Source organism: Arachis hypogaea, chromosome 3, assembly GCF_003086295.3.
Source record: "Arachis hypogaea cultivar Tifrunner chromosome 3, arahy.Tifrunner.gnm2.J5K5, whole genome shotgun sequence".
NCBI classification, from domain to species: Eukaryota; Viridiplantae; Streptophyta; class Magnoliopsida; order Fabales; family Fabaceae; genus Arachis; species Arachis hypogaea.
This window is the reverse complement of record NC_092038.1, coordinates 138,696,610-138,723,318: the sequence shown is the minus strand read 5'-3', so window position 1 is coordinate 138,723,318 and position 26,709 is coordinate 138,696,610. Positions and strand designations below refer to the sequence as shown.

At 32.7% G+C, this 26,709-nt stretch overlaps 5 protein-coding genes, 1 long non-coding RNA gene, 1 other non-coding gene and 1 pseudogene across 8 annotated transcripts; 4 read left to right on the top strand and 4 right to left on the bottom strand.

Moving 5' to 3' along the window:
• The first annotated feature begins 249 nt into the window (after positions 1 to 249).
• On the top strand, positions 250 to 2,645 carry LOC112734479 (vacuolar iron transporter homolog 4-like). Its single transcript, XM_025783812.3, has one exon. The coding sequence runs from the start codon at positions 1,764 to 1,766 to the stop codon at positions 2,457 to 2,459; it is 696 nt and encodes a 231-aa protein (XP_025639597.1). The 5' UTR covers positions 250 to 1,763; the 3' UTR covers positions 2,460 to 2,645.
• Positions 2,646 to 3,950: 1,305 nt separating this feature from the next.
• On the bottom strand, positions 3,951 to 6,382 carry LOC112734481 (glycine-rich RNA-binding protein RZ1A). The gene is made up of 4 exons (XM_025783813.3): positions 6,228 to 6,382; positions 5,119 to 5,230; positions 4,271 to 4,803; positions 3,951 to 4,192 (listed from the first exon to the last, which is right to left on the bottom strand). The coding sequence occupies exons 2-3, from the start codon at positions 5,227 to 5,229 to the stop codon at positions 4,294 to 4,296; spliced, it is 621 nt and encodes a 206-aa protein (XP_025639598.1). The 5' UTR covers position 5,230; positions 6,228 to 6,382; the 3' UTR covers positions 3,951 to 4,192; positions 4,271 to 4,293.
• A 764-nt stretch (positions 6,383 to 7,146) lies between these two features.
• On the top strand, positions 7,147 to 10,176 carry LOC112734477 (uncharacterized). The gene is made up of 6 exons (XM_025783810.3): positions 7,147 to 7,607; positions 7,720 to 7,931; positions 8,544 to 8,861; positions 8,990 to 9,064; positions 9,244 to 9,318; positions 9,480 to 10,176. Exons 1-6 carry the CDS (start codon positions 7,391 to 7,393, stop codon positions 10,032 to 10,034), a joined length of 1,452 nt encoding a protein of 483 aa, XP_025639595.1. The 5' UTR covers positions 7,147 to 7,390; the 3' UTR covers positions 10,035 to 10,176.
• Positions 10,177 to 11,947: 1,771 nt separating this feature from the next.
• Positions 11,948 to 14,357, bottom strand: LOC112734476 (uncharacterized). 2 transcript variants are annotated; one of them, XR_003168378.3, is made up of 4 exons: positions 14,096 to 14,357; positions 13,727 to 13,934; positions 12,701 to 12,841; positions 11,948 to 12,419 (listed from the first exon to the last, which is right to left on the bottom strand). It is a non-coding gene; the product is annotated as an uncharacterized lncRNA (long non-coding RNA). The 2 variants fall into 2 exon arrangements; XR_011880450.1 differs by lacking the exon at positions 14,096 to 14,357 and having other exon boundaries at positions 13,732 to 14,083.
• On the bottom strand, positions 13,182 to 13,401 carry LOC112738967 (U2 spliceosomal RNA; annotated as a pseudogene).
• On the top strand, positions 13,722 to 13,944 carry LOC112739712 (small nucleolar RNA U3). Its single transcript, XR_003170648.1, has one exon. It is a non-coding gene; the product is annotated as a small nucleolar RNA U3 (small nucleolar RNA).
• Positions 14,358 to 20,394: 6,037 nt separating the features above from the next.
• On the top strand, positions 20,395 to 22,715 carry LOC112734474 (putative clathrin assembly protein At1g03050). Its single transcript, XM_025783808.3, has 2 exons — positions 20,395 to 21,309; positions 21,394 to 22,715. Exons 1-2 carry the CDS (start codon positions 20,598 to 20,600, stop codon positions 22,506 to 22,508), a joined length of 1,827 nt encoding a protein of 608 aa, XP_025639593.1. The 5' UTR covers positions 20,395 to 20,597; the 3' UTR covers positions 22,509 to 22,715.
• Positions 22,716 to 23,130: 415 nt separating this feature from the next.
• LOC112734475 (large ribosomal subunit protein eL42) lies at positions 23,131 to 24,287 on the bottom strand. The gene is made up of 4 exons (XM_025783809.3): positions 24,123 to 24,287; positions 23,856 to 24,035; positions 23,481 to 23,555; positions 23,131 to 23,378 (listed from the first exon to the last, which is right to left on the bottom strand). Exons 1-4 carry the CDS (start codon positions 24,123 to 24,125, stop codon positions 23,319 to 23,321), a joined length of 318 nt encoding a protein of 105 aa, XP_025639594.1. The 5' UTR covers positions 24,126 to 24,287; the 3' UTR covers positions 23,131 to 23,318.
• Between the last annotated feature and the right edge of the window lie 2,422 nt (positions 24,288 to 26,709).

Genomic DNA, 26,709 nt, shown 5'->3' with positions numbered 1-26,709 from the left:
AGATAATTGCTTTTATCTTGCTCTTTTCCATTGTTTGATAAGGATATTTTGTGTCTAATTGGTGTTAGTGAGTACCATTTTTGTTACTTTTTGCTTTGTTTTGTCTGATAAAACCTATCTTTTGCAAGCAATAGTAACAGAATAGAAATTACTGTCTTACATCCCTTAATTTAAGTAACCATGCTAGTAATATTGCCATGCCAGCCAATTAAGAATCCTTTAACTCCATTAGAACACACTTAAGTTCTTGACAACATACAACATACAACATACTTCATTCATGGTAATTTTGAATTGTGAACATTTTTCTAAATAGATTAGACACTTTTCATCTTACAAAGGTAAGCACAATTTGTCAATCTCCAATTTTTACATCAAAATTATTAGCCTAACAATTGAGTTATCACATCGATAATGGGAATTAAACTTGCATCTTTGTAGAATATGATCTCGTTCTGCATCAATAATCACCTTTTAACAGCAGAAATCTGCAAAACATAGCAACTAACATCAACTGTCTTTATTAAAAGGTTCATATTAAAATTCTGTTTCTTCAATTCCAAATATTCAGCATACTCATCCTTGAATTAACTTGAAGGGTTGGAGTATTTATCAGTTTCTTTTGGGCCTCATACTTTGTTCCAAAGAACTTTATGCTCTGGCAGAACAGAAATCGAAGTCAAACATGTCGATTCACTATTAAATTTCTTTTGCAAATTAATGATGCATGCTGAACAGAGTAAGATAAAAGGACCAAATGAAATCTTTAAAAGAAGAAATAGTAGAAGTGCAATATGAGATCACTATATGGCCTAACAGTAAAGTATGAGAGTACATTCAGACAAATCCACTAAAGGGAAAAACTAACAATAACAAAGCGATAATGCATGTCTCCACTTCCAAATTAGAAGGAATTACAATAAGAAAATACTAACTTTAGATTTCTTTTCTTCCTCATATTCAAAGTGGCATGTGGCTTGCTTGTGGAATTCACACTCTACTTAAATATTTAATCATGTACTCTAATCCACCCACCTACAAAGTTATGTATTATTAAACCATAGGGTGGCTGCCACTAACTTAGTCTTGTGGAATGCCACACTCTTACCAATTTAATAATCCCATCATATCCCCATAATAATTGACTTATCAATCTCCAAGATTCTATCATTGAGAATTTGAGTTTGCTTGCTGCTTAGGATAATATTATACTTGATTAATTCATATTCAATTAAGCTGAGTTTTAAGTAAGTTATGAGTCTTACACTGAAAAAAAAAGATATGATACTTAACCCATGGAGCTGTCTCTTCCTACAAGCTAGCCATATAAGTTTAAGCACACTCAGGAAGTTTCAATGACATGACTTATTATGGGAAACTAAAAGCTAAACAGATTCAAAATGGTGTTATGCAAATAGACACTATTCAGATAGTTTGAATCATCTCAGATAACCATCATGGTGTTGATAAAGCTACTTCATTGATTTAGTGGATTAAGAATAATTAATGTACACATTTAGATGATCACTATATTTAATATATGAACATGTGGCCGCCCCTCCATAGTGCTATCCACACTATCAGCACTTGTTTATAACCATTTGAGGCGCATTATCATCACTATACCTAACAAGTAACAACATGGAAATCCTTTCTATATAATAACTTCTACGAGGAGAGTGTGCCCTCCACAAGCAATCTTTTCCCCTTCTCTTTATATCATAAGTCTTAACTTAACACCTTTGTCCTTTGTGCTTCAATCAATGGCTGCTTCACTTGACACTCAGAACAAAAATGAAATGCCACTTAAACATGTTGTGATCCACATGCATGGTACTAGTGATGCAGAAGCAGAAAAGGTAACTCAAGGAACTGAAGGAAACAATAACACTACTGACTACTCTCAAAGAGCACAGTGGCTCCGAGCAGCAGTGCTGGGAGCCAATGATGGACTTGTGTCAGTGGCATCACTCATGATGGGTGTTGGAGCTGTGAACAAGGACATTGGAGCCATGCTCCTAGCCGGATTCGCAGGGCTAATAGCCGGAGCATGCAGCATGGCAATTGGAGAATTTGTCTCTGTCTACACGCAACTAGACATAGAAGTAGCTCAAATAAAAAGAGAAAGGGAACTCAACAATGAATTAGAGACAAGAGAAGGTGGTAGTGAAGAGGAGAAGCTGCCGAATCCTTTTCAAGCTGCGATAGCGTCTGCAGTCGCATTTTCTGTTGGTGCAGCAGTGCCACTGATAGCAGCAGTGTTTATAAGAGAGTATAAGATCAGGGTTGGAGTTGTTGCTGCTGTGTCTAGCTTGGCATTGTTGGTATTTGGAGGGGTAGGAGCAGTGCTTGGAAAAACTCCAGTGAGAAGGTCTTGTATCAGAGTTCTGATTGGAGGTTGGTTGGCTATGGCTATTACTTTTGGCCTCACCAAGTTAATAAGCTTAAAGGGAATGTAATTTCAGTGATTACTAGACCTCTATAAATAGTGAAGAAAGAGGTGTAGTAGGATGTGGTAACTGGTAAGCTCATGTATTCACTAGGGAACTCAAAAGGAGGCAAACTAGGCTTTATAAGCAATTTATTTGACATGATATCTTGTCGCTATTGAGAAAAATAAATATCATAGTCTTGATTTTAAAGAATAAGAATCTATCTGACCAAAAAAGAAAAAAAACACCATAAGAATTTTATTCTTGTGTTGATCACTTATCAGTATCAAAATGATGCATACAACTTTGAATATCTTAATTATGTTGGAATCCATATCGTTATGATTAAAATGTTGGTTATACTGTAACAAGATAAAGGTTCCGTACACAAAATCCGGACATATACTACACGTGCAACAAAAAAGATGTTGGATTCTGCATCTAACAAATTATTAAATGAATTACTGCATAACGATAATGAGTCATGAAAGCCAGAGCACCGGCATAAACTTATTTTGGATATGCCATAGCTCATGAACTTTCCAGGGAACACTTGACCGGATACTCTTGTTCATTCATGTTTTGTGATTGTGTTTAATTTTAAACCATGTGTTTCATTTTAGGCATTCATACAGCTATTACAAATCACACAAATTTCATGACAGACCATAACAATAATATATATAAATAATAGAATTCAGAATTGTAGGGATAAAGCTGACAATATACAATCATTATCACAATGCAGAAGTTTAGGAAGCAAATATCATATCTGATATCAGTTAGCAGAATTGTGTGGTGAAAGAACAAAAATTTGGGACAATTAATTTAATTTGACAATAGCAAGATTAATAACTGGATCTCAGCAAACAAAACCAACATCACATGCAAGCAGGTTAAAATTTTGGACAAGAGCAATATTCCACCAAAATAGAGAAATAACGTGTAAAAAAACAGTGGTATCGCAGTTGCTCAAGTCATCAAGATCTTCCAAAACGTGCCACAACCATAGAAAATAGAACCCCCTTCCATCAGTGCCCCATGAAGAAAACAAGGGTCATGCATATAGCATGTTGGTTCAATTGCTGATGGCCTGTTGCAGCTGAAAAGAATTTTAGTTTAAAAAACCCATGCACTATCCCATTAGCAACAAAGGATCCCAATGATGAATCCAAAAAGACCACATTTAGCCAAAGATCCTGCCAAAATGTCAATTACTATATTAATAAAGCACAGACCAAATCGAAAATCTGGCAAGTAAGAAAGTAGGTTGTTTGGATTGATATTCAACAATTTACCCGCTTGACTACTTTTTACTCAAAGATCCAGAAACAGGATAGCCCAATGAGAATTCTACTTCTAAAACTTCCCCCAAATTAGATACAGCAAACTGCACATTTGAACCTCTACCATTTCCAAAACCCAGCCATCAAAACACTTTCCAATAGAAACAGGTAATCCGGCTGCAAATATGTCATATGCAACTCCCCATGTACGAAAGTCACAATTCACAAGATATTCCAGCAGCAATTATAGATAGCATAGAGCACATCATCATCAAATTTGACCATAAGTCAAGCATGTATAAGATTTCAACAGATCAAAAGGTCGGCTTTAGGAACATAAAAAGAGTTTGAAATATGAGCTGAGTATTGCATCTCAAAACACTGGTATCATCCATCCATCCAAACAACAATCCCAGAACATTGTGAACTAAAAAGAAACTTGAAGCAGTAACAGCAACCCCTCCAATTTCAAAGCTGAAAAAGAAGCACAACAATGCCATTCAGAATCAAGAAGATAAAGAGATAAGAGGACATATCAATAAAGTAGCTTACCTCAATGAGAAGACAATGGTAGATTAACGAGCACCTCCTGATCCTCGTCGTTCATATGGTCCAGCACGATCACGATAGTATCGATCATTTCCTGAATCTCCATCCCTGCCAGCATCCCTGCTGCGTCCGCCGGAAGAACGATCTGCATTTCTATCAGGACCATAACCACTTCCACCATGTCTACCACCTTCCCTGCCACCATACCTTCCTCCTCTTCCCCCTTCACTAGGGCACTCCCTAGCAAAATGACCAGGTTTACCACACTTAAAGCATTCACCACCGTTAGATCCTCGACCGCCTCCATAATCTCTGTTACGATCGCGATCACGGTCACGATCTCGACCACGATCACGGTGGCGGTCACCATCATCTCTACCCGATCCTTGTTGAGGCTGAGCTTTATCCACAGTGATAGTTCGCCCATCTAAATCCATGCCATTCATAGCATCAATAGCATCTTCCATTGCTTTCTTTTCATCAAATGTGACAAATCCAAAACCACGAGAGCGCCCAGAGAATTTGTCAACAACCACCTGTAAAAAAAATATGGCGCATGACAATGTAAAAAATATCTTAATCATACATAATAGTATGAAAATCCAGTATTAAAGTATTTAACTACATTACAAGGTTGTCCTGATATTGTTTCCTTGATTTGTTAATTATATTAAAAAAAGGAAAAAAGAAAAAGTTAACTGATATTGCATATCCTTCCTGAATTAATGAAAAAAAAGAGAAGCATTTAAGACATCATCCAAAAGTACAGCATAAACCAACTTCGAAATATGAACATGAAATAAGAGACTGAACAATGATTGCATCAAGAAATAGAAGGTTAGATTGATTACCTTTGCTTCAACAAGCTTGCCAAACTTTTCAAATGTATCCTTTAACTTTCTATCAGATGTTGACCATGCAAGGCCACCAATGAAGCAGCGATATTCTTCGACGTCTGACATTCTAAGCCGCACATTTGCAACACAACAAGCATTAACACATGATGTTTTTGAACTGATTAAGCAAGGTGAGCCATCCCAGAGTCTCAATAAATAAGTGAAAGAAAACAGTTCCCATGAGCAAACCCAGTTTGCAGCTCACTTCAAACAAGATGTTAGAAAGGAATTTCTCATAAAAAGAAGCACATTATTATAATTAAATACATTCAATTCATTTGATGGGACTTGGGCTATATGCAGTGAACCATGTTATGGATACTATACGAGGCAGTCAATCAACCAGAAACTTAACTCATATTTTTAGCAGTTTGGCATAGTATATCATAACCCTGTTTATCGACAGATGGACATAAATGCATTAAAAAAAAAAAAAGAAGAAAAATTCCTGAGATTGTATTTGGTATCAAGTAGGAAATTCACTTTTACAGGATCCTATCAACAACAAAAAATGTGGACCGTTTGGTAACTGAGACTAGACCCTAAACCCTAAACCTGCCTCCACTCCAGTCCCATACATCTCTGTTTCGGTATGTGTATTCTCCCAATTAGTAAATATAAACATACATACAAAAATGTTAATAAGTACCACAAAACAATGAACTTCCTGGAATCTGCATAGCTCATAGTTTAACAAGAAAGACAAAAAGCTATGAATTCACACTGTGGATAAACAAAACTATATACTTTACCAAATTGAATATGATATGTAAAAAATCCCGTGCACTGTTTCTGCTGTTCCCATTAAGCATAAAAATTAAGCAACACAAAGCACATGTTCCATGATCGCACAAAAATTCAAAATTTCCCCAAATTAATTAAAAATTTGAAGATTTACCGTCCCCAAATTCTTAAGAAACCAGATGAAGGGCCAAGCCCCCCCAACCCTCCTCCACACAAAAAAGAAAGAACCTTTTTCTTAATTTTAGGGCGGAATCAAAGCAAAGAAAAGCGAATTACGTGAAAAGGGAAAAGAGTTAGAAAAAGGAATGGGGGAAGAATACCGTAGCGATGAGCGAGGCAGAGAGGGAGAGTGAGAGAAAACCTAACAGAGACGAGATACGAAAGACGTGAGATTCTGCTGCTACCCCTACACTCACCAAGTGTGTGTGTGTAAACCTCGTAACCTACCCTCCCATATTCCACGCGGATTTTCTATTAAACAAAACTACTAAAATAATATATAAAAAAGACTTTAATTTTATTTTAATATCAATAATTATTTTTATTAATGTGACCTTATATAATTTATTACAAATATAATTTTACTACAGCATTAAAATTAAATTTAAAAAATTAATTTTTTTATCATATTTTATGTAAAAAATAAATGATTAAAATAATATTTAAAAATTTATATTATTAACAAAAATAATTTTAAAAATACAATAGATAAATAAATTTTTACAATATTTTAAAGATTAATAAAAATAATTAAATATTAAATATATTTTAAAAAATTTAGATATAAAATTTTTATATATTTTTTTATAATTATTATTAAAATAAAAAGATATTTTAATTTTTAAAATCCAGTAATTTTATGTCAAACAATTCTTTTAAAAGATTCAAATGTTTTTAATGGTATAAAATTAAAATAATACACAAAAATATATACCACTAATTTAAAAAGGTAACAAATTTTTTTTATTTTGTATACTTTTAACAAATAAATATAAAAATTTAAAAATTAAAATTTAATTTGTAATTTCATTTTTTATATTTATTTTAATGTTTTATATTTTATAATTTTACAAAAAATGGCAACCGAATACAATAAAATTTGCTTTTTTATTTTTATATTCTTTTATAAAATCCTAAAAAATAGAAAATATTTGAAACAAAAATGTAAGTCAAACTTACCGTATTTTTTAAGGCAAATTATTATATTAGTAACACCCTTAAAAAATTCTTTAGACCAATGACCATATTTTAGATGAATGCTAAAATTAGTAAAATACATAACACGGGGGTTGAATTATAATTTGACATTTAAGGGTATTTACATTTTCGCCCTCGAAATCGCTGAATTTACAAATTTGCAACAACGAAAGAAAAGTTGAAGTCTGGAGGCAGCCAGGGTTTTGTGCTGGGTTTAGCATCACCATTCTTCTGCTTCTTTCTTTCTTCAACTCAGATTCATTCATTTTCAGCCCTGTGTCTAAAAATGTGGTATTTATGCGTTTTCTACCACAGGTTGTTGGATTACAGAAAACCCGAAGTGGAATCTCTGGCTCATCTCTTCGGTGCTTTTGAGGACGAACAAAACGGCGACGTTCCATCACAGTTGCAGTGGAAGCTCCCTATTCACCACCACCCCGATTCTCCTTTCCATTTTGTCAATCTCCCTTCAGAGCAAGTCGCTCGCAGCATTGCCAACCGAAGTAAAGTTCTCACTTTTCCTTTGACCCATTATGATTTTGGTGCTGATTTCTCTTTTTTGTGAAGTGGGTGTGTTTCAAGTTCTTAGCTTTTTAATTGGGGATTTTATTGTAGGCATACTTGTGAAGGGATTGTATGAGCTTTGGGGAGAAGGGGGCAGCTATGAGGAGTTGAAAGATTCTGTTTTGAGTTACCCTGATGAGAGGAAGCTGCCATACTTGGAAGCTGGTAGCACTTTCAAGATTACTGTTGACAGCTTTGGGAAGGTTATGAGTCTCGATGAACAGAAGGAACTCATTCAAGGGCTGGCTTATATCCCTTTCAAGGTGTGGTGTCCTCTAATTGGAATGATGCTATTTGTATTGTAAATTGAAGCTGCTTTTTGTAGGAAACTGACTTTGTTTCTGCCTCTTGACGACCTTTTCTGGTGTGTTTTGTAAGATTTGTAGGTTTATATAGGGTTGTTATAATATATTATTTGTTTTCAAAAATAGCATTGAATGATTACTGTTAACTGATATTCTCTAATTTGGTCTGCCTGTGATGAAAATGTCGTTTCAAAATTTGTTGGGAGCTTCCAGAATTATTTTTCAGATATTGGCTTATCAGAACTAATTTTCAAACTTAGCTAGTATTGTTTTAATGTAAAACACTGTAATATCGCTTAATCCATGCAGACCACCACATGTTATGGCAGGACACAGATTAGCTGCTCTGTTGTTTTACATTTTTTCCCTCAATGAATCTCTTATCTTTCCACCAGTTTTCATTTGAGCTTCTCATTGAGTCTTCTTGCCTTATATAGCTTATGAATGCTAATGCTAATATATTATGATGAGTCAAATTTCTCATTATTTACTATACTGCCTTTTTCTCAATGTTAATATATTACAAGAATGTATTTGGTTTTCGTCATTATTATGTCATTTTGTTTGCAGGGACAAGTAAAGTTGAAAAACCCTGATCACAACTTCTGGCTTATAGAAATTGATAATTATGGGCGTAACAATGGTCTTCCTCCAATTGTTCAAAGGAGAATCTTCTTTGGTCGTGAAGTTGGTGGTGCTGATAGGAAGCTTATACCAACATATCAGTTGAAAAGTCGTACCTATCTTGGTCCAACTGCCATGGACGCTGAAATGGCTTTTCTAATGGCCAACCAAGCACTTGCTACTTCAGGGAAACTAATATATGACCCTTTCGTTGGAACTGGAAGTATTCTTGTTGGAGCTGCTCACTTTGGAGCACTGACCATGGTGTGCTTTGGCTTTCTTCTTCTGTTTTGCTGCTTGTCCAGCTTCTCACTATTTGCAATAATTTCTTAGCATGTTCATATCAATATGCATGCCGAAGGTTTTGACAATAACTGATCTGAGTTGTTCAGGGTGCTGACATTGACATTAGGGTAGTGCGTGATGGACGTGGTCCTAACTGTAATGTATGGAGCAATTTTGAGCAGGTAATCTGCCAAACACTTACCATTGTTTTGTGATGTCTGGACTCTGGAACAAGTTGTGTATACTTGGGATTTAGCATCACTTTTTCCATACTGTTATAAAAGTCTGAATGTGCTAGAATAAATCATATTTTATAATGTTTATCTCCTTACCGTGCACTGATTATGCTGTACATTTGCAGTATGGATTGCCAATGCCAGTAGGTCTGTTAAGGGCTGATAACAATCGCCCTCCCTGGCGTTCTGGGCTGAAAGAGGTAATTTTTTGGAAATAAAATCTTGTACTTATGCTTCCAAGGCTCTTTCTGCTATATTGTTGTATGTCTCAACTCTCAAGTTGAGGATTTATTGCATGATTGCAAATTTACTCAAGCGATTTTGAATTCTAGTTTGTAGATGATTTTGCTGTTTATTGCAGATATTTGATGCCATAATATGTGATCCTCCTTATGGAGTGCGAGCTGGGGGACGCAAATCTGGTGGGCGGAAGCTGCTAAAGGGGGCTGTGGAACCGTATGTTGTCCCTGATGACAAGAGGACGGATCACATACCATCAACAGCGCCTTACAGTTTAGTAGAGTGTGTGCATGATTTGCTCGATCTTGCAGCCAAAATGCTCGCAATGAGGGGCAGGCTTGTGTTCTTCTATCCCGTATTGAGAGACGATGATTGTGCCGAAACCCATTTCCCAGAGCATCCATGTTTTAAACTGATTTCTTCTTCTGAGCAGATCCTTAGTTCGCGTTATAGCAGGGTATTACTGACGATGGTCAAGGTTGGCGCTTACACCAAAGAAATAGCCGAGGCTGCAAGGTTAAAACACCTCGAGTTTAGGGAGAACCATGTTAAGTGGTTGCAAGATGGTAATCTTCATTCAGCAGTTTTTAGTCCAATTGATGCTCAATTACCGGAGGCCGGCGATTCTAAGTTTATCAAGGATCCAAAGCCTAAATACAGAGGGAAGTATGTTTAGATTTCTCAGTTAGATGGTGCTGTCCCTCAGTTACTATACACAGCACTGTAGTTTTAGTCCATGAGGGAATTTTGTTTATCAATATGGAAGCACAATGTACCTTGTACTGTGTTTGGATTTTAGAAATTGATTTTTCCCACAAGTTTGTCTTATAACCAAGTGATTTATATTTGGAAAAAATGACTTAGACAAATAAATACCATTAACATTCATCGATCATCATGAAACTTATAAAGTGAAACGTAAAAAGCTAAACTCTGTCATTCATTTAAGGTTTGGTTACTATGTGGGTTTTAATAATTTTACTACTTTTAACAGTAAAACGTGAAATTTCATGCAAGCATTATGTTAGGTGCTTGCAGAAACGTGGAAGTAATTCAATTTGATGATATTATTCTGATATTTTGTCTCATTCAATCGATCTCTAGTTTGGATATGTAAACCATATGGTACAATAACATTTCGTAGGAGTAATCTCTCCGTCATAAAAAAAATCATTTATACCTTCTAAGAAATGAATTTATCTTTTTATTTCATTAGAAATTAATTTATTTAATATTCAAAAATCAATATATATGATTTTTTTTTGTTAAAAACTAATTTATCCAATCTAAACATTGGTTCGAAATCGATTTAAAATATTATTAAAAATTTATTCAGTATTAAATAAAGTTAATATTATTGGTCAATTGCATCCTTTCTTATTTATAGTAAAATTGAATAGTAGCACAATTGATTTTTTTTTTGTTTCTCACGATATCCTCCAATCCGGCATGTCAAAAACTAATTCGTTACGGATCAAAACTCTATTTAAGAGTCTGTCATTGGCCATAATCTATTCTTAATATATAAAAGTAGATAGATAATGTCAGCAATATCGTTTACTTGACAAAATTTTAGAATCAACCACTAAATTTTTGCCAAATCAACTATTATTTCTAAATCAGCAAAAAAATAAAATATACAAAAAAACATACAAGTAATAGAAATATATACAAATTAGACTACAAAATTACTAATGATAATAATTAGACATTAATAGTGTCTAACCAAATTTGTAACCTACAAGAATTTATATCTCTATATTTATTATATTTTACCGTTATAAACAATACAATAAATTTATAACCCTAATAATTAATTTATTAATTTCTATAAATAACTCATCAAATGTAATAAACATACATATTACAAATGTCATAATTTATTAATCATAATAACAAATGTCATAATAATTTATTAATCATAATAAATTTTACGTTACAAATATTCAAATTTCATACTATTTGAACTACTTATGTAAGTCTCTTGTCACTATTGGGTCAATTCTAGAGCCTATTGTTCACATTGTCTACAAAAATCATTATCTACGTAGCAAAACCCTTCTTCAAATAACATCAAATTTAGTACAAGAAATTTATTTTTGCAATGCATAACATCTCAAACTTACTCAATGGAGCATCATTCTTTGGACAATATCACCAAACAAACAGACAATTGGTTTATCAAAATTCGCATAATTCATATATGAAAAACATTAATAACCCACAAATGAAGAAAAATTTCTTTTTTTAGAAATGATTATATTGGATGAAAAGGTACAAAACAAACATATTTATTATATTTTTAATTGTATTTTTAAATTGAACATTTTCTAACACTATTTTGAATTTGCATCAATTGAGACATTGTCTAAAAGAGTGAGTCAAAGAAAAATATTAAAAGGTAATTTCACTTTATACTATTTCAATTATTCTTATTAAAAATAACTTATTTAAAATAAATATACACATTTTTGTTCTTTTTATTATAGATGTCATTGAAAAACTGTATGAACATCAAAAAATTAAGGAGAAAGAAAATCATACAAATTCAAGACACATTTTCAGAAGAATAACATACATGCAAAGATGGAACAAACAACACAATAGAAAGTGTATACAACTCAACAATTCATAAAGAATATGTCTTTACAGGAATCTACCACAGAAAGAAAAAAACAACTTTAACAATAACCAATAAAGAAAAAGGAGGACGAGCATCACATAAGAAGACTAAGTCTATCAACCAAAACAAATACAAAAATCAAACCACCAAATAAAAATATCACTTTGTACAACTCCAACATCCAAATCTTTTGTACTATAAATTATTTTAAAGAAAACACCTTTTAAATTTAACTTTAGTTTATACATATTTAATTTGATTCTACAAAACATAGTCAATTTTAATATTTATTATATACTATCATTAATTTACCGTCTGCGCATCCAGCGGGTTTTATTCTAGTTCATTAATAAATTCACTAGTATCTCGGGAACTCAGTTATGATCTCCTTCCACTTGTGCAAGTTGAGTGTATGGGGTTCACATCTTAATTCATGATCTGCCCACATGAAAAAGTCATAATCCTGTTATGAAGGGAATTAATAAGATAAAAATAAGAGATTATATATAAAAAATTGTGTATATATTACAATTCTTTTCAAGTAAGCCACTGAGTCTATGATTAGAGATAAATGTTGCTATGTAAGAAACATCTTACAGTCATGAAACCACTCTTACAACTTTATTAGAAAATCCAGAATGGTTACAAACATTTTACATATCATTCTTAATGAATGCAGCTAAATAAGTGTATATATACATGAACACAAAATTGTATACCTGGAAAAAAAGATCAGTTCTATATGCTCGTACCGCTTATCCTTGACTTGAACCAAAGACATGGTCGATGAGCCACGACCGTGTTATCAAAGTGTGATTAATGGCCCAGATTTCACTCGCTTTCAGGGTTTCCATCTGTTCCTGTTATAACAGTATAACAGTCTAGCTAATCAAGCATCAATATTCAAGATCAACCATAAAACTGAATTGAGCATTCAATTAATTTGTTTTGATATTTCAGATATATATATATGCCACCATTGTAAGCTTTAATTTTAGGTAGAATTTCATAACAGAATTGTTCATACATAAGATTGAAGACTGATCTTCTACTAAAGTACCTAATGTGAATGATAACAAAGCATCAATGGGTCACACTTTGTATTCTGCCACAACAGAACCCTATAATCCATCAACACCATTTTTTGAATTCTTAAATCCTAATCTAACATCGAAGAATAATTTGAACTGATTTGGGTGGGATGAATGTACCGAACTATGCTATAGTGCAAGACAAAGATGACACATGAGAGTCTTAGTAGCAAACTACCACTATGGACTCTCTGGTCTCTCCCTATAAAAACTGATTTAATTCAAATGGACTATTAGCCCATGTATCAGATATTAAACTGATAAGAACAGGAGACAAATAATGATTATGCAGTTCTCATAGGCTGGAACAATGCGGCAATTAAGGTTATTAATAATATGATAAGAGAAATGACGAGAAAGGTTTAGGACCACCAGTCAAGTTTCCTACAGCAATTTTAACTGGTGCACAGTCTTTCTCATGCTATTTACTTGATAATGTACCAAAAATACTACATCATTTTATAAAACATTACTATCACCATCATTTCATTATTGGCATATATATTGAGGGATCTTAAATCAATAAATACAATTCCAGAAAGAGAGAGAGTAACTGATGAGGTTAACAAGGGAAGCGAAGTTAGTCGCACATTGGTCGTTCTTAGCAAAACAAGAGCGTTTATATAATCAAAGAGCGAAACACATGGGCACGACCTTACTTGAACAGGATCTGTTCTATAGGCTCGTACAACTGTATCCTTGAGTTCTAAGGAGACAGGAACCGAAGTCTGGTTGATGAATCATGACCGTGTGATCAGAGCGTGATTAATGGTCCAGAGCGAATCCTCCTTGGAGGCTTCCATCTGTGGCAGTGGAGGATCGTTCTCACCGCAACGACTGCGGTGGGTGGTCACACGGTTGTCTGACAGACCACACAATTATTTTTTCAGTCGACAAATTTTTTTTTTTTTTTGGAAAAAAGAAAAAACAATTAGACGTTTATTTTAGAGAAAGAAAAGGGGCTAAAAAGATATTATCCTTGGGGCTAAATATTTAGAGGAGGGATTGCACATTTTGATTTACCTGGCAACAGAAAAATAGAAACCCATTGGAATGGTGTTGAACTTGCATGGGGTCCACCATGGAAGCTTCGTTGCTGATGAGACCTCTTGTCGGAACGGTAGTACAAATGAAGCAGATTGCGGTGGCAACTGGCAAGTCGAAACAAAGAAGCAGTTCTTTGTTTTGCTTTTGATTTTGGACACACAAATGCTTTGGTTTCTCATCAAAAGTATCATAACTCATAAGTCACAGCACTGCACTACTCATCGAGGTGAGGGGACTTGCCACGTTCAATGAGTAAGAATGGAATTTCAATCCTCTTAATGGACACGTGGCAAGTGGCATGTTTCGCGGGTCCAGTCAGATAATTTCTTTGGGTTTTCGCCATGTCCAAACCCAAGATCAAATTCTTAGTTCATTAATCCTTTTTTAATATCCCAAATTGGTCCTAAAAATTTGGTAGTGCTATAGATTTGTTCTTCAAAAAAATTAATTAAGTCTTGCATCTTTAAAATTATTAGATATATGTTATATATCTTTTTAAATTAGATTGAATCGGTTAATACGACATTTTTTTATCTTACTTGAAAATTGTAGGTATAATGTGTCAGGTAAAATTTTGGATATGTGGCTAAAATAATGTCGTTTTGACACAACACTAAACGACGTTATTTTAAGAGGATAGATACGTCTCTACTTTTGTTTTCTGATTTTGAAAATTTTGACGTTTTAAAGCCAAATAAATCCCTTAAAATTTTTATTATAAGTTCAAGTGGGTACTTTATATAAAAAAAAAATTTTCTTTTTTTCTCTCTATAAAATTACAAGTATCCCAAAACTTCACCTAAATTTTACGAACTAATCCTTCATAGACAGCATGTTGTAGGTGTAGATTAAGTAAGAGTTGTGAAGTGGTTATGGATAGGTATTTAATAATAACAAAAATAATGTAAGTGTTTGAAATTTTTATTCTGTTGTGATGTTGTTGTATTGTGTTGGTTGCCTGGTTAACTTGTGACATAATTTTATGTTTTGGTATTTAGATGAGTGAAGACATAATATTTATATTTTATCATGTTAAAAGTTTTGTTAGAGACAACAAAGAAGTATTTGTGTATATTAATAGAGAAAGTAAAAAATTTTCTTCCATCCATTGACTTGATCTATTTCTTTGACCTATAAAATTTTTTTTGGACTTAAGTTACCATGATCAGTTGATCACAAGACAATGTATTAGTATGATTCCACTTCTGCTAATTTGAAATCTGGTATTCACCTAATTCATAGAAATAAAGAGATCAAAATTCTGCAAAAGAACAAAATGTTAAATGAAGATACTAACAAATTCTAATTATTTGATTATAATTGTAATTAAGATTTGTCATTTCAGATGCTTAGAACTGCATATTTTGACATATTTTATAACCAAATGATTTATGTTTGGAAAAAAATGACTTAGACAAATAAATACCATTAACATTCATCAATCATCATGAAACTTATAAAGTGAAACGTAAAAGCTAAATTCTGTCATTCATTTAAGGTTTAGTTACTATGTAGGTTTTAATAATTTTACTACTTTTAACAGTAAACTGTGAAATTTCATACAAGCATTATGTTAGGTGCTTGCAGAAACGTGGAAGTAATTCAATTTGATGATATTGTTCTGATATTTTGTCTCATTTAATCGATCTCTAGTTTGGATATGTAAACCATATGGTACAATAACATTTTGTAGGAGTAATCTCTCTCCGTCATAAAAAAAAAAAAATCATTTATACCTTCTAAGAAATGATAGTTAATTTATCTTTTTATTTCATTAGAAATTAATTTATTTAATATTCAAAAATCAATATATAAGTTTTTTTTTTGGTTAAAAACTAATTTATCCAATCTAAAAATTGTTCGAAATCGATTTAAAGGGTCCTTATACTGTACAGATGAAAATTTGTACAGATTTACAAAGTTTCTATTTTAATCATATTTTTTTTTGACATGTGTTCATCTTTTGTCTTGTAAATAAAAAGTTGGCTCATGGCTTGACTTTAAAGTTTGGAAATAAAACAAACCTATTTATTTAAAAATTTGTGTACAGTTCACCTACAAATATATTGAATTTTATACAAATGTCTCAATAATTGATAGCATTGTTTATTTTATTTTGTTAATCCAAATAACCCAATAATTTTTTTCTTAGTATTTTATAATAATTTTGATCTCACATTTAAATATATATTTGACATTTTTTTTACAAGCATATTAGTAAATTCAAAATTTATAATGCATGTTAGAATAAATAAAATTATGATATAACATAATATTTATTATTATAAATACTGATTTGGTAAAAATTATTTTAAATTATAATTTATATTATACAAAGTATTGGAATAACTTAAACTAGAGATTTTATATTTATAAATCTAAATGAATATAGTAAAAAGAAATTAAAAAATATTAGATGAATAAATTATTTTTATAATCAAATTCAAGAAGGTTTTTTTTTTTTACTTTTTCTTATGTGCCTCCTCCTTATTGTTAACTTAAGGTTGTTTATATTGTGTCACAAAATTATTAAACTAATTTGATTAAACTTAATTATCAAACTAACTTGGTGTAATTATGTAACATCATCATATAATTGTTTTCCAAAAAAAAAAAATGTAATACTCATATTACCATCCACTACAAATATTTTTGTTGAAGATGACCAACGCGATTTTTTTTAAGGTTTTTTAAGAACAACTAAAATTAAATAAATGGTCAAAATTAGTCTCTATAAAAGATTACACGTTCTTTAAATTGATCGTTGATTTTTTTTTTTTAATTAAATTCGTTCTTTAAAGATTTTAAATTAGTCATGTTAGTCCTTACATCACTTTGTTTATTGATGGTATCAAAATTTACTAATGTAATATGTTAAGTGACATTCTAACATACACATATGAGTCTTAATTAACTATTAACATGATTAGTTTATGAAATTAGATCAAATCAACTCCAAATTAAGGAATTTCAATACCTCAAGTACTGTCCTCAATTAAGTTTTGATTTGATCTAATTTCATAAACTAATAATGTTAATAGTCAATTAAGACTCCTAAATATATATTGGAACGCGCCTTAGATTATTCTATTTTTTTTTAGTAAAGCAAAGCAACCTTTCGCGCCAGGCGCTCACGTTTTTTGTCGTCTGGGTGGAAGCTGGCCGCAGTTTGTAAGTGTTAATCAGACATTACAAAGGAATCAACAATAGGTGGTTCCTCCGAGGAAGTGGCAGAGCCTATTGATAGATAGAATCAGCTCTCGATGGATTACCGCCGATTTCAGGTCACACAAGGCTAAACTTACCTCACTTTACTAGAAAAATAGCGGATAGAACATACCAGTTCATGCCATCAATCCTCCTTTGCTTTTTCTACTGATGACATTCTCTTACGAAATGAGGCGTTTTCAACTCTAGTTTCGAATGAGCTTCTCTCAATTATGAGTGTCACTTAATATGTTATATCAACAAACAAAATCACTTAATTTAATCTAATTAATGCAGTTGTTACAAAAAAAAAAAATTAAAGCTAATATAAAAAAAATTAAAACTAATAAAAAAAAAAGGCCTAGGACAGTGCTTTTTTTATTCATAGTTGACAAGTGCTTCTTCGTAATTTATAGAAGGCCTAGTGCTACATTCTATCAAGGCATGCCACCAGAGTGTTTTGTTCCTTTGCTAGTTAATGTGCTCTTTATTATATATATTATATATATATACACAATTAAATTATTTTATATTTTTTTAATTTAATTTTAATTTTATATTCTTTTTTTAATTTATAATTCTTTAAGATTCATATAATTATTAAAATAAATATTAAATATTTTAATATTTATATTTACATATTAAAATATTAGTGAAGATATTTATTTTAAATTTTTTAGAATATTGAATCAAGTAATAGGTCTTCGAGAATTTCGATTTAGGACTAATTAATAGGACATATAATTATCACTATTAAATTTTATATGATAAATTGATAGAGGGACATAATGTGTCAATCGTTTATTATCATGGAGGATCAAATTGGTACTTTATTTTTTTTTAAGGGCTAATTAATCCAAAGTTGAAAACTCTAAGGACCTAACGATCACTTTACTCAACTTTTTACTATTTTATATTTTTTATTTATGTAAGACCGGTTCTACCAATTCAATCAGTAATTTATCGATTGAACCAATAAACTAATGAACCAATAACTTGATCGGTTTGATCACCAGTTCGGCTCTGACAACTATGGTTTCGGCAACTCTTTCCCTATCAGAGAAATTGCGATTCAGCCATTCTATTAGGAATACAGAAGGTTTTGGTTGAGGAAGATTGAGATAATTCTTACATTAATTTTTAATTTCTAATTTTTAATTTCTATGAGTAAAGGTACGTATTCACACTATAATATATATTTTTAATGATTTAATATGGATGATCTTGAGATTAAAAAATTCTAGAAAAATTATAATATATATATATATATATATATATATATATATATATATATATATATATATATATATTAGAACAAATATAATTAAAGCGACTAATGTAATAATATAAATAACAAATAATAAATAAAATATATGAATTTTGTTCGTTATTATTTTAGTCAAATATAACAATAAAATCTAATAATTTTGGTTATTTTTAAAGAACATTATAAAAAAATTATGTTGATTATTTTTAATTATATTTCGACAAATATTTTTGTAATAAGTAGTACCGTGAATATTATTCTTTTTTTATATGCATCTAAATTTATAAATATAAAAAATATATTTTGATGTATTCTAATCTTCTATGTAAATATAAATTATAATTTAAAATAATTTTTACCAATTAAGTATTTGCAGAATAAAATTCACATTATATCATGATTTTTTAGTTTTAACAGTATAGATTTTGAATTTATTAATATACTTATAGAAAAAAAAGTGTAAAATGTATATTTAATTATGAGACTAAAATTATTGTAAAATATTGAAAAAAAAAGTTTATTGAATTATTTAAATTAACAGAATTAAATAAAAATAAGTGCTAGGGGCCAGTAATTTTGTGTTTTGTAGTCATCAATTGATCATTAATAATGTTTTTAATAGTGTAAAATTAAATCTAATAATATAAAATCATTCAATTTTTTTAATGGTTAAATGTTGACCAACATTTTAAAAAATTGCTAGTCTCCCAGATTTTTCCTTAAATAAATACTGCAATTGTTTTGAAAGACATGTATAAAAACCAAATTTAATATGTATTCATATTTTATGTGAACGTGAACAAGCTTCAAATATTAATACATAGACTTCCTTCGTCTTCAGACTCCAAAGCTAAGTTGAGAGCCAACTTTCATTCACAAAGAGATAGACACGTGTCAAAGAATGCATGAAGAAAAAAGAATCTCTTTACCTCTATACAAATTTACATCTGTATATTATAACTGTCCCGATTTAAAATATCATTAAAAATTAATTAAGTATTAAATAAAGTTAATATTATTGGTCAATTGCACCTTTTTTTATTTATAGTAAAATTGAATAGTAGCACCATTGATTTTTTTTTTCTCACAATATCCTCCAATCCGACATGTCAAAAACTAATTCGTCACATATTGAAGCTCTATTTAAGAATGTGTCATTGGCCATAATTGATAATAATGGCTAAATTCAAAATTATAACTTATGTTATTAAAGAGTTAAAGTAAAATTTCTTTTATCCCTAACATTATCCAAAATATTTTACTTTATCTTTAATGTTTAAGCTGTTCAAATTTTATACTTAACTGTTTAAATTATCTTAATTTTACTTTAATGTTTCTAATTTTGCCTTAATGATATAAGTGCTCAATTCTTAAGTTTGGCAATGTTGTCTTGTGTATGTTAATCTTTCTAATTTTGTTTCTTCAGTTTTTAATTTTTAATTAAAATTAATGTTTGGGACAAAAACAGCCAAGATATTGGTTGCATGCATGCATGCATTTTGCATATCAAGTTAAACTGCGAAAGCCAGTTCAGACTCTATATTAGGAAGGGAAAATATTTTAGTTAAAAATAGAAAACAGAAATATCAATATAGAATCATGAATAATATGTAATGCATTGCAGAACTAAAATTAAAATTAGAAGGCCTAAATAGGTGAAGGTGGCGTTGAAAAGGTCAACGGGTGAAGAAAGGGAAATGCATATACATTATTATTTGGATTCCACATTTTGATGCTAACAAAACGGAGAAAGCTTTTCTAATTTGAGGCAAGTCCTGATGTTTGGACCCAAGCATGAACAGAGAGAGAGAGAGAGAGAGAGGCAAAGGGAAAGGAAAGGAAAGGAAAGGAAGAGGGAGAGGGTAGACTATCTTTGTTTCTATCCTCTTCTCTTTTCTTTTGTTCCCCTTGAGAGCTTAACAGTTTGAAGAAAAAGAAGCATCTTGTCCTGGTTCTCTCAACCTCCAGAAGCAGTTGGAGGTTGATGACAGATTAACCATCAGAATGGGTCCAAGCAAATTGAGAAGAGCCATTGGAGCAGTTAAGGATAAAACAAGCATAGGGCTAGCAAAGGTGGGAAGCAGCAGCTCACTGGGGGATCTTGAAGTGGCAATTGTGAAGGCAACAAGGCATGATGAGTACCCTGCTGAAGAGAAGCACGTTAGGGAGATCCTGAGCTTAACATGTTACTCGAGGGCCTACGTTAGCGCCTGCGTTAGCACCATCTCCAAGCGTCTAAGCAAGACAAAAAGTTGGACGGTTGCTTTGAAATCCCTCATTCTCATTCAAAGGCTACTATCAGATGGAGATCCTGCTTATGAGCAAGAAATATTCTTCTCAACTAGGCGCGGCACTCGCCTTCTCAACATGTCTGATTTCAGGGACAGGTCCTATTCTAGTTCTTGGGATTTCTCTGCATTTGTGCGCACCTACGCCCTGTATCTTGATGAAAGGCTTGAGTACAAGATGCAGAACAGGCGCGGAAAGCGCAGCAGGTTTGGTTTTGATGAAGATGATGAGCAAAGACAAAGAGATAAAGACAGAGACAGAGAAAGATATATATACAGAGATAAAGATAAAGATAAAGACAAGGATCTTGATATTGAAGTCAGTACAAAAGCCACACCTTTGAATGATTTTAGGACCGAGCTACTATTTTCCAAGATGCAGCATTTGCAGTTGCTTCTTGAACGCTTTATAGCTTGCCGTCCCACAGGTTTGTAGTAGCACAGAACAAACAAATTCACATTATCTTATTTATTCCCTTAGTTGATTCTTATTGTTGTTTTCAACATGGCAGGAGTGGCAAAGACCCATCGTATTGTGATAGTGGCTCTGTATCCTATTGTGAAGGAGAGCTTTCAAATATATCATGATATGACAGAGATCATGAGCATCTTAATCGATCGTTTCGCCGAAGAGATGGAGGTACAAGAATGCAGCAAAGTGTATGATGTTTTCTGCCGCGTTGGAAAGCAGTACGATGAGCTAGACATGTTCTATACCTGGTCCAAGTCCATAGGCATTGGGCGCGCATTCGAGTATCCGGATTTAGAGAAGGTAACAGCCAAGAAACTGGAGCTCATGGATAACTACATCAGAGAGAAGTCCAGAATAGCCAAATGTAGAAAACTAGAACAACAAGAACATCAAAGTGAAGATGAAAAAGCAGAGGAATCTGAACCACAGGAGGATATGAATGCAATTAAGGCGCTGCCGCCGCCAGAAGAAGTAAAGGAGGAGCCAGTAGAAGAAACAAAGGAAGCAGAGCCCAAGAATGAAGAGCCAGAGCAAACAGAGGGGGATCTATTGAATCTAGGAGATGATACAGTGACAAGTCATGAATATGGGGACAAACTAGCCTTGGCATTGTTTGATGGGGCTGCACCAGCAACAAATAGTGACACCAAAGCTCTTCCATGGCACGCTTTTGATGATTCAGCAGATTGGGAAACAGCATTGGTTCAATCAGCAAGCAACTTGTCCAACCAGAAGCCATCACTTGGGGGAGGCTTTGACACCTTGTTGTTGGATGGTATGTACCAACATGGAGCTGCATATTCAGCCATGCAAGGACCAGGTTATGGGGTAAGTGGCAGCAATAGTAGCCTCGCACTAGGCTCGGCTGGAAGACCTGCCATGCTAGCATTGCCAGCACCACCATCTCCGGCAGGTGGTTTGAGTTCGTTTGGTGCAGACCCTTTTGCAGCTTCATTGGCTGTGGCACCTCCACACTACGTTCAAATGTCAGAGATTGAAAAGAAACAGAGGTTGTTGATGGAGGAGCAACTAATGTGGCAGCAATATGCAAACCGTGGGATGCAGATGCAGGGACAAGTTGCATACCCAAATGTACAAGCTAACAATACGTACATGGGAGGGTATCAACAGAACTATTGGGGCTATTCTCATTAAAGAGAAATTTTTAAATCCTACAAAGGAAACCACATTCTTCCTCCACATGAATCTTATACAAATGATTCATTTTGAAAAAAAAAAATGTGAAAAGTAATAGAAATCCACTTGAATAAAAGATGGAAATGAAATGTCGAGTGAGAGTCTTTTGCTTCACGGAAGGTGAAATCATTAAATTAGAAACATTGCTTCATTAGTTTGGACATACCTCATCACTGTCCCTTTCTTCGTTGTTTCATTGTTAGTGTCTTGCAACTGGTTTAACCGCATGAGTGTATTGAGTTGTCTTAAGTACTCTTATAGAATGCTAACTAGAATCACAATCAACGATATTCAACCACTCGGAAATTATCAACTGTCCACACGATATACTTTTCTCCAAGGCCACGGTGGAGTGAATTGATTCTATGAAGCAGCATTTCTTTTTTTTATTTCGTTTTTCTCTTTTGGGAGTGGTTGTTGCTGTGTGTGATAGAAAGGAAGCAACATTTGTTACAGCCTTATATCAAATGAAACATTTATTCTCATCATTTAACTGCTAAGCACCTTATGCATTATGCAGATTTAAAAAGTATACCATCAAAATACGGCCATGCATCGCGTACCAGACAAAATACAAATGTACGGCCAAGAAAACAAAGGATACTAGTCATTGATATTAGAATACTTCTCAAACGCAACGTACAAAATTTAAGTATAGCTAACAGATCTTCAGACTTTTAAGAACTTAACACTGGCAAAAAGAAAATGCTGCAAATAGCAAAGGATAAAAAACAAAATAAGATGAAACAGCAAACTGGAGCAATGAAATTAGAAGAGGGAAGTTCCTTTTCCCTTCTTGTCACCACCAATCTCAAAGTGCTTGCATCTCTGCAAAAAAGAAACATGGAGGAACACCATTAGGTACTACTACTCTACGCAGCCCAAACCCAAGAAGACAATGGTGAAAGAAACAAGACCACATGTCAATACCTTAATAGGATGCTGGGAGACATGTTTGCAGCCCTGGCATTGAAGCCTCAACACAATTTTCTTGGTGGTCTTGGCCTATTTTTAACAGAACATAAATCAACAATCTAAGTAACAGCTCAATTACAAATCAACTTTAACGAGTATCACAACAATTGACCAATACCTAAGGAGATTAATAATCTATTCCTCTAAATTACATCACCTAACTGATATCTATCCTACAGAAAAAAAGGATCTGAAAAAGCATGATCTTTTAGGACTATTTAGACCACTAAACCCCCTTCCCTCCTCAATTTTTTCTCTAGGATTGAACCCTAAAGTCTAGGACAGGCTACCCTGCAAGTAATGAAAAAAGGTGATAAGGATTAGACTTACCTTTTTGTGGAAGACGGGCTTGGTCTGGCCACCATAACCGGATTGCTTGCGGTCATAACGGCGCTTACCCTGAGCGGCGATGCTATCCTTGCCCTTCTTGTATTGGGTAACCTTGTGAAGAGTGTGCTTCCTGCACTCCTTGCTCTTGCAGTACGTCTTCTTTGTCTTCGGAACGTTCACCTACACATATCGATCAATTCACTGAAATCAACGAAACCAATTCAAAATTGAACAATTTAAGGGCTCAGAAAGGAAGGAGAGGTCTACCATGGTAGCGGCGGTGGTGAAGCTGTTGCAGGGGATCGTAACACTCGTGTGGAGCTCTGCACCTGCGAAAATTGGAAGCGAAGAACGGTGCTTGGGTTTTATTGGCTTTGGGAATTAGGGTTAAAGGGTCCTATCGCAGGTTGGGCTTTAACTGGGTAAGAGAGATGGACTGTGGCCCATTAACAGGTTATTCATACCAATTGGATTCTTTTATTTTTCTACACTTCTCAATCCCTAAGAAATTTAAACTCCCAAATCGGTCTCTATCTACTTTGATATATGTACGTTTCAGTCCATGTCTATTATCCTTTTCGATCCCTAATCAGTAACTGAAACGTACATATATCAAAGTAAATAGAGACCAATTTGAGTGTTTAGATTTTTTAAGAGGTGGAAAGTCCATCGAACAAATGATTAAGAATCAGAAATGACATTTACTCTTTTTCTTTTAGGTGTCGTATCAGAGTGACTCTTTTTGAGGTGTGACTCTTTTCGAGGTACAATTTAAAAAGAAACATTTCTTGAACCAAAGACAAAACAAATAATAGCCATCTTTAATTATGGGTCTACCTCAAGTTTTAGTTGTTTTGGTTTTCTAAGTTTTATGGTGATAATATTGCAAGCTCCTCATTTTTTGGTTTTAGTTTCACAAGCGCATATATTTTCTATATAAATTTTGGCTAAGTACGTTAATTTATCACAAAAATATTAAAAAAGCAATGAAGTTATTAATTATTCAATATTATTTTATCGTTTTTCAAACCTCCAAAAAGTACTTTTTATTTTTGATATTGAATTAATAGTAATATTTTTTTAGATGGTAAATATTTAGGATATCAATCTCAAATATAAAATCGTTTAATTTAAGATACAAAAATTGGACTCTCTTATTTTTTGGTAAAAAATCGAATTCTTCAATTTGTATTAAATTAAAATTAAAAATATATTAATATTTAAATCAAACGGTCTGATTTCAACGCAATAAATTAAAAGATTAAAACATGCAATTCGGATTGTCCGACTTGCCTCTACCTCATGATTTTGTAGAATCCTGCTACACATCCATGTATCCATGTATTCAAGTCGGTCCAAACCCAAATCCATTCACCCGCATTAATGAAGCGTGAATACATGCGCCCGACACCACTCGTTAGTGATTCGCGCTCATTATGAAAAAACGTTACTTTTTCCTCAATATGAAACCATTACACAAAATCGCTCATTCTCTTCGAATCTCTCTCAAAATCACTCAAACTTCACTCACGTTCTCTGCGAAAACCACCAGTGGAAAAGAATCGCGAGAAGATTTCGCAAGGAACAAGCAAAACCAAATGAAAACAGCAACAGAGACGGACAAATGTATGAGAAAAACTACTGTTCATTTGAAATCTTGCAATATAGCGTTTCTCCTAGTTGCATTTTAGGTTTACTGGATTGATTTGCTTCTTTTAGTAGATCGACGTATTCTGATTGCATTTTTACAGTGTAAATAGGGCTTTGAATAAAATTTGTTCTTATTTTCATACAGTTAAGTGAATAGTGTAACTAGCGCTTTGAACTTGATTATTACTCTGTTCAGTTCTTCTTTTGCATAGAGAAATACTATTCTTGATGATTGAAAGCTTATAACGATTTATTGACCACATTAATTGTGTTCGGTTCGGTGGCTTTGTTGATTTTCATTTACTTGATATTTAGTGTATTCAGGGTTTAGGGTTTATTCTGATTGTATTTTTACAGTTTAACTAGAGCTTTGAATGAAATTTGTTCTTATTTTCATTCAGTTCAATGGATAGTGAATGTGTGTCCTCTCAATATTTGTTCTTATAACGATTTATTTACCACATTAATTGTGTTCGGTTCAGTGGCCTTGTTGATTTTTATTTACTTTATATTTAGTGTGTTCAGGGTTTAGGATTTATTCTGATTGCATTTTTACAGTTTAACTAGGGTTTTGAATGAAATTTGTTCTTATTTTCATTCAATTCAGTGAATAGTGTAACTAGGGCTTTGAACTTAATTGTTACTCTGTTGAGTTGACTTCTTTTGCATGGAGAAATAATATTCTTGATGATTGAAAGTTTATAACAATTTATTTACCACATGAATTGTGTTCGGTTCGGTGGGCTTGGTGATTCTCATTCACTTGATATTTAGTGTGTTCAGGATTTAGCATTATTCTGATTGCATTTTTACAATGTAACTAGGGCTTTGAATGAAATTTGTTCTTATTTTCATTTAGTTTAGTGGATAGTGTAACTAGGGCTTTGAACTTGATTGTTACTCTATTCAGTTGACTTCTTTTGCATGGAGAAATCCTATTCTTGATGATTGAAAGTTTATAATGATTTATTCACCACATGAACGTTGTTCGGTTCGGTGTGCTTGATGATTTTCATTCACTTGATATTTAGTGTGTTCAGAGTTTAGGATTATTCTGATTGCATTTTTACAGTATAACTAGGGTTTTGAATGAAATTTTTTCTTATTTTCATTTAGTTCAGTGGATAGTGTAACTAGGACTTTGAACTTGATTGTTAGTCTATTCAGTTGACTTCTTTTGCATAGAGAAATCCTATTCTTAATG

Bases quoted from the DNA above. Each gene is read 5' to 3' on its own strand.
- LOC112734479 (XM_025783812.3), top strand. From the start codon at position 1,764: ATGGCTGCTTCACTTGACACTCAGAACAAAAATGAAATGCCACTTAAA.
- LOC112734481 (XM_025783813.3), bottom strand. From the start codon at position 5,229: ATGTCAGACGTCGAAGAATATCGCTGCTTCATTGGTGGCCTTGCATGG. The intron at 4,804-5,118 runs GTAATCAATCTA...TTTTTTTTACAG, and splicing joins GCAAGCTTGTTGAAGCAAAG to GTGGTTGTTGACAAATTCTC.
- LOC112734477 (XM_025783810.3), top strand. From the start codon at position 7,391: ATGTGGTATTTATGCGTTTTCTACCACAGGTTGTTGGATTACAGAAAA. The intron at 7,932-8,543 runs GTGTGGTGTCCT...TTTTGTTTGCAG, and splicing joins TGGCTTATATCCCTTTCAAG to GGACAAGTAAAGTTGAAAAA. The intron at 9,065-9,243 runs GTAATCTGCCAA...GTACATTTGCAG, and splicing joins TATGGAGCAATTTTGAGCAG to TATGGATTGCCAATGCCAGT.
- LOC112734474 (XM_025783808.3), top strand. From the start codon at position 20,598: ATGGGTCCAAGCAAATTGAGAAGAGCCATTGGAGCAGTTAAGGATAAA. The intron at 21,310-21,393 runs GTTTGTAGTAGC...TCAACATGGCAG, and splicing joins TATAGCTTGCCGTCCCACAG to GAGTGGCAAAGACCCATCGT.
- LOC112734475 (XM_025783809.3), bottom strand. The intron at 23,556-23,855 runs GTAAGTCTAATC...TGTTAAAAATAG, and splicing joins AGCCCGTCTTCCACAAAAAG to GCCAAGACCACCAAGAAAAT. The intron at 23,379-23,480 runs GTATTGACATGT...TCTTTTTTGCAG, and splicing joins TCTCCCAGCATCCTATTAAG to AGATGCAAGCACTTTGAGAT.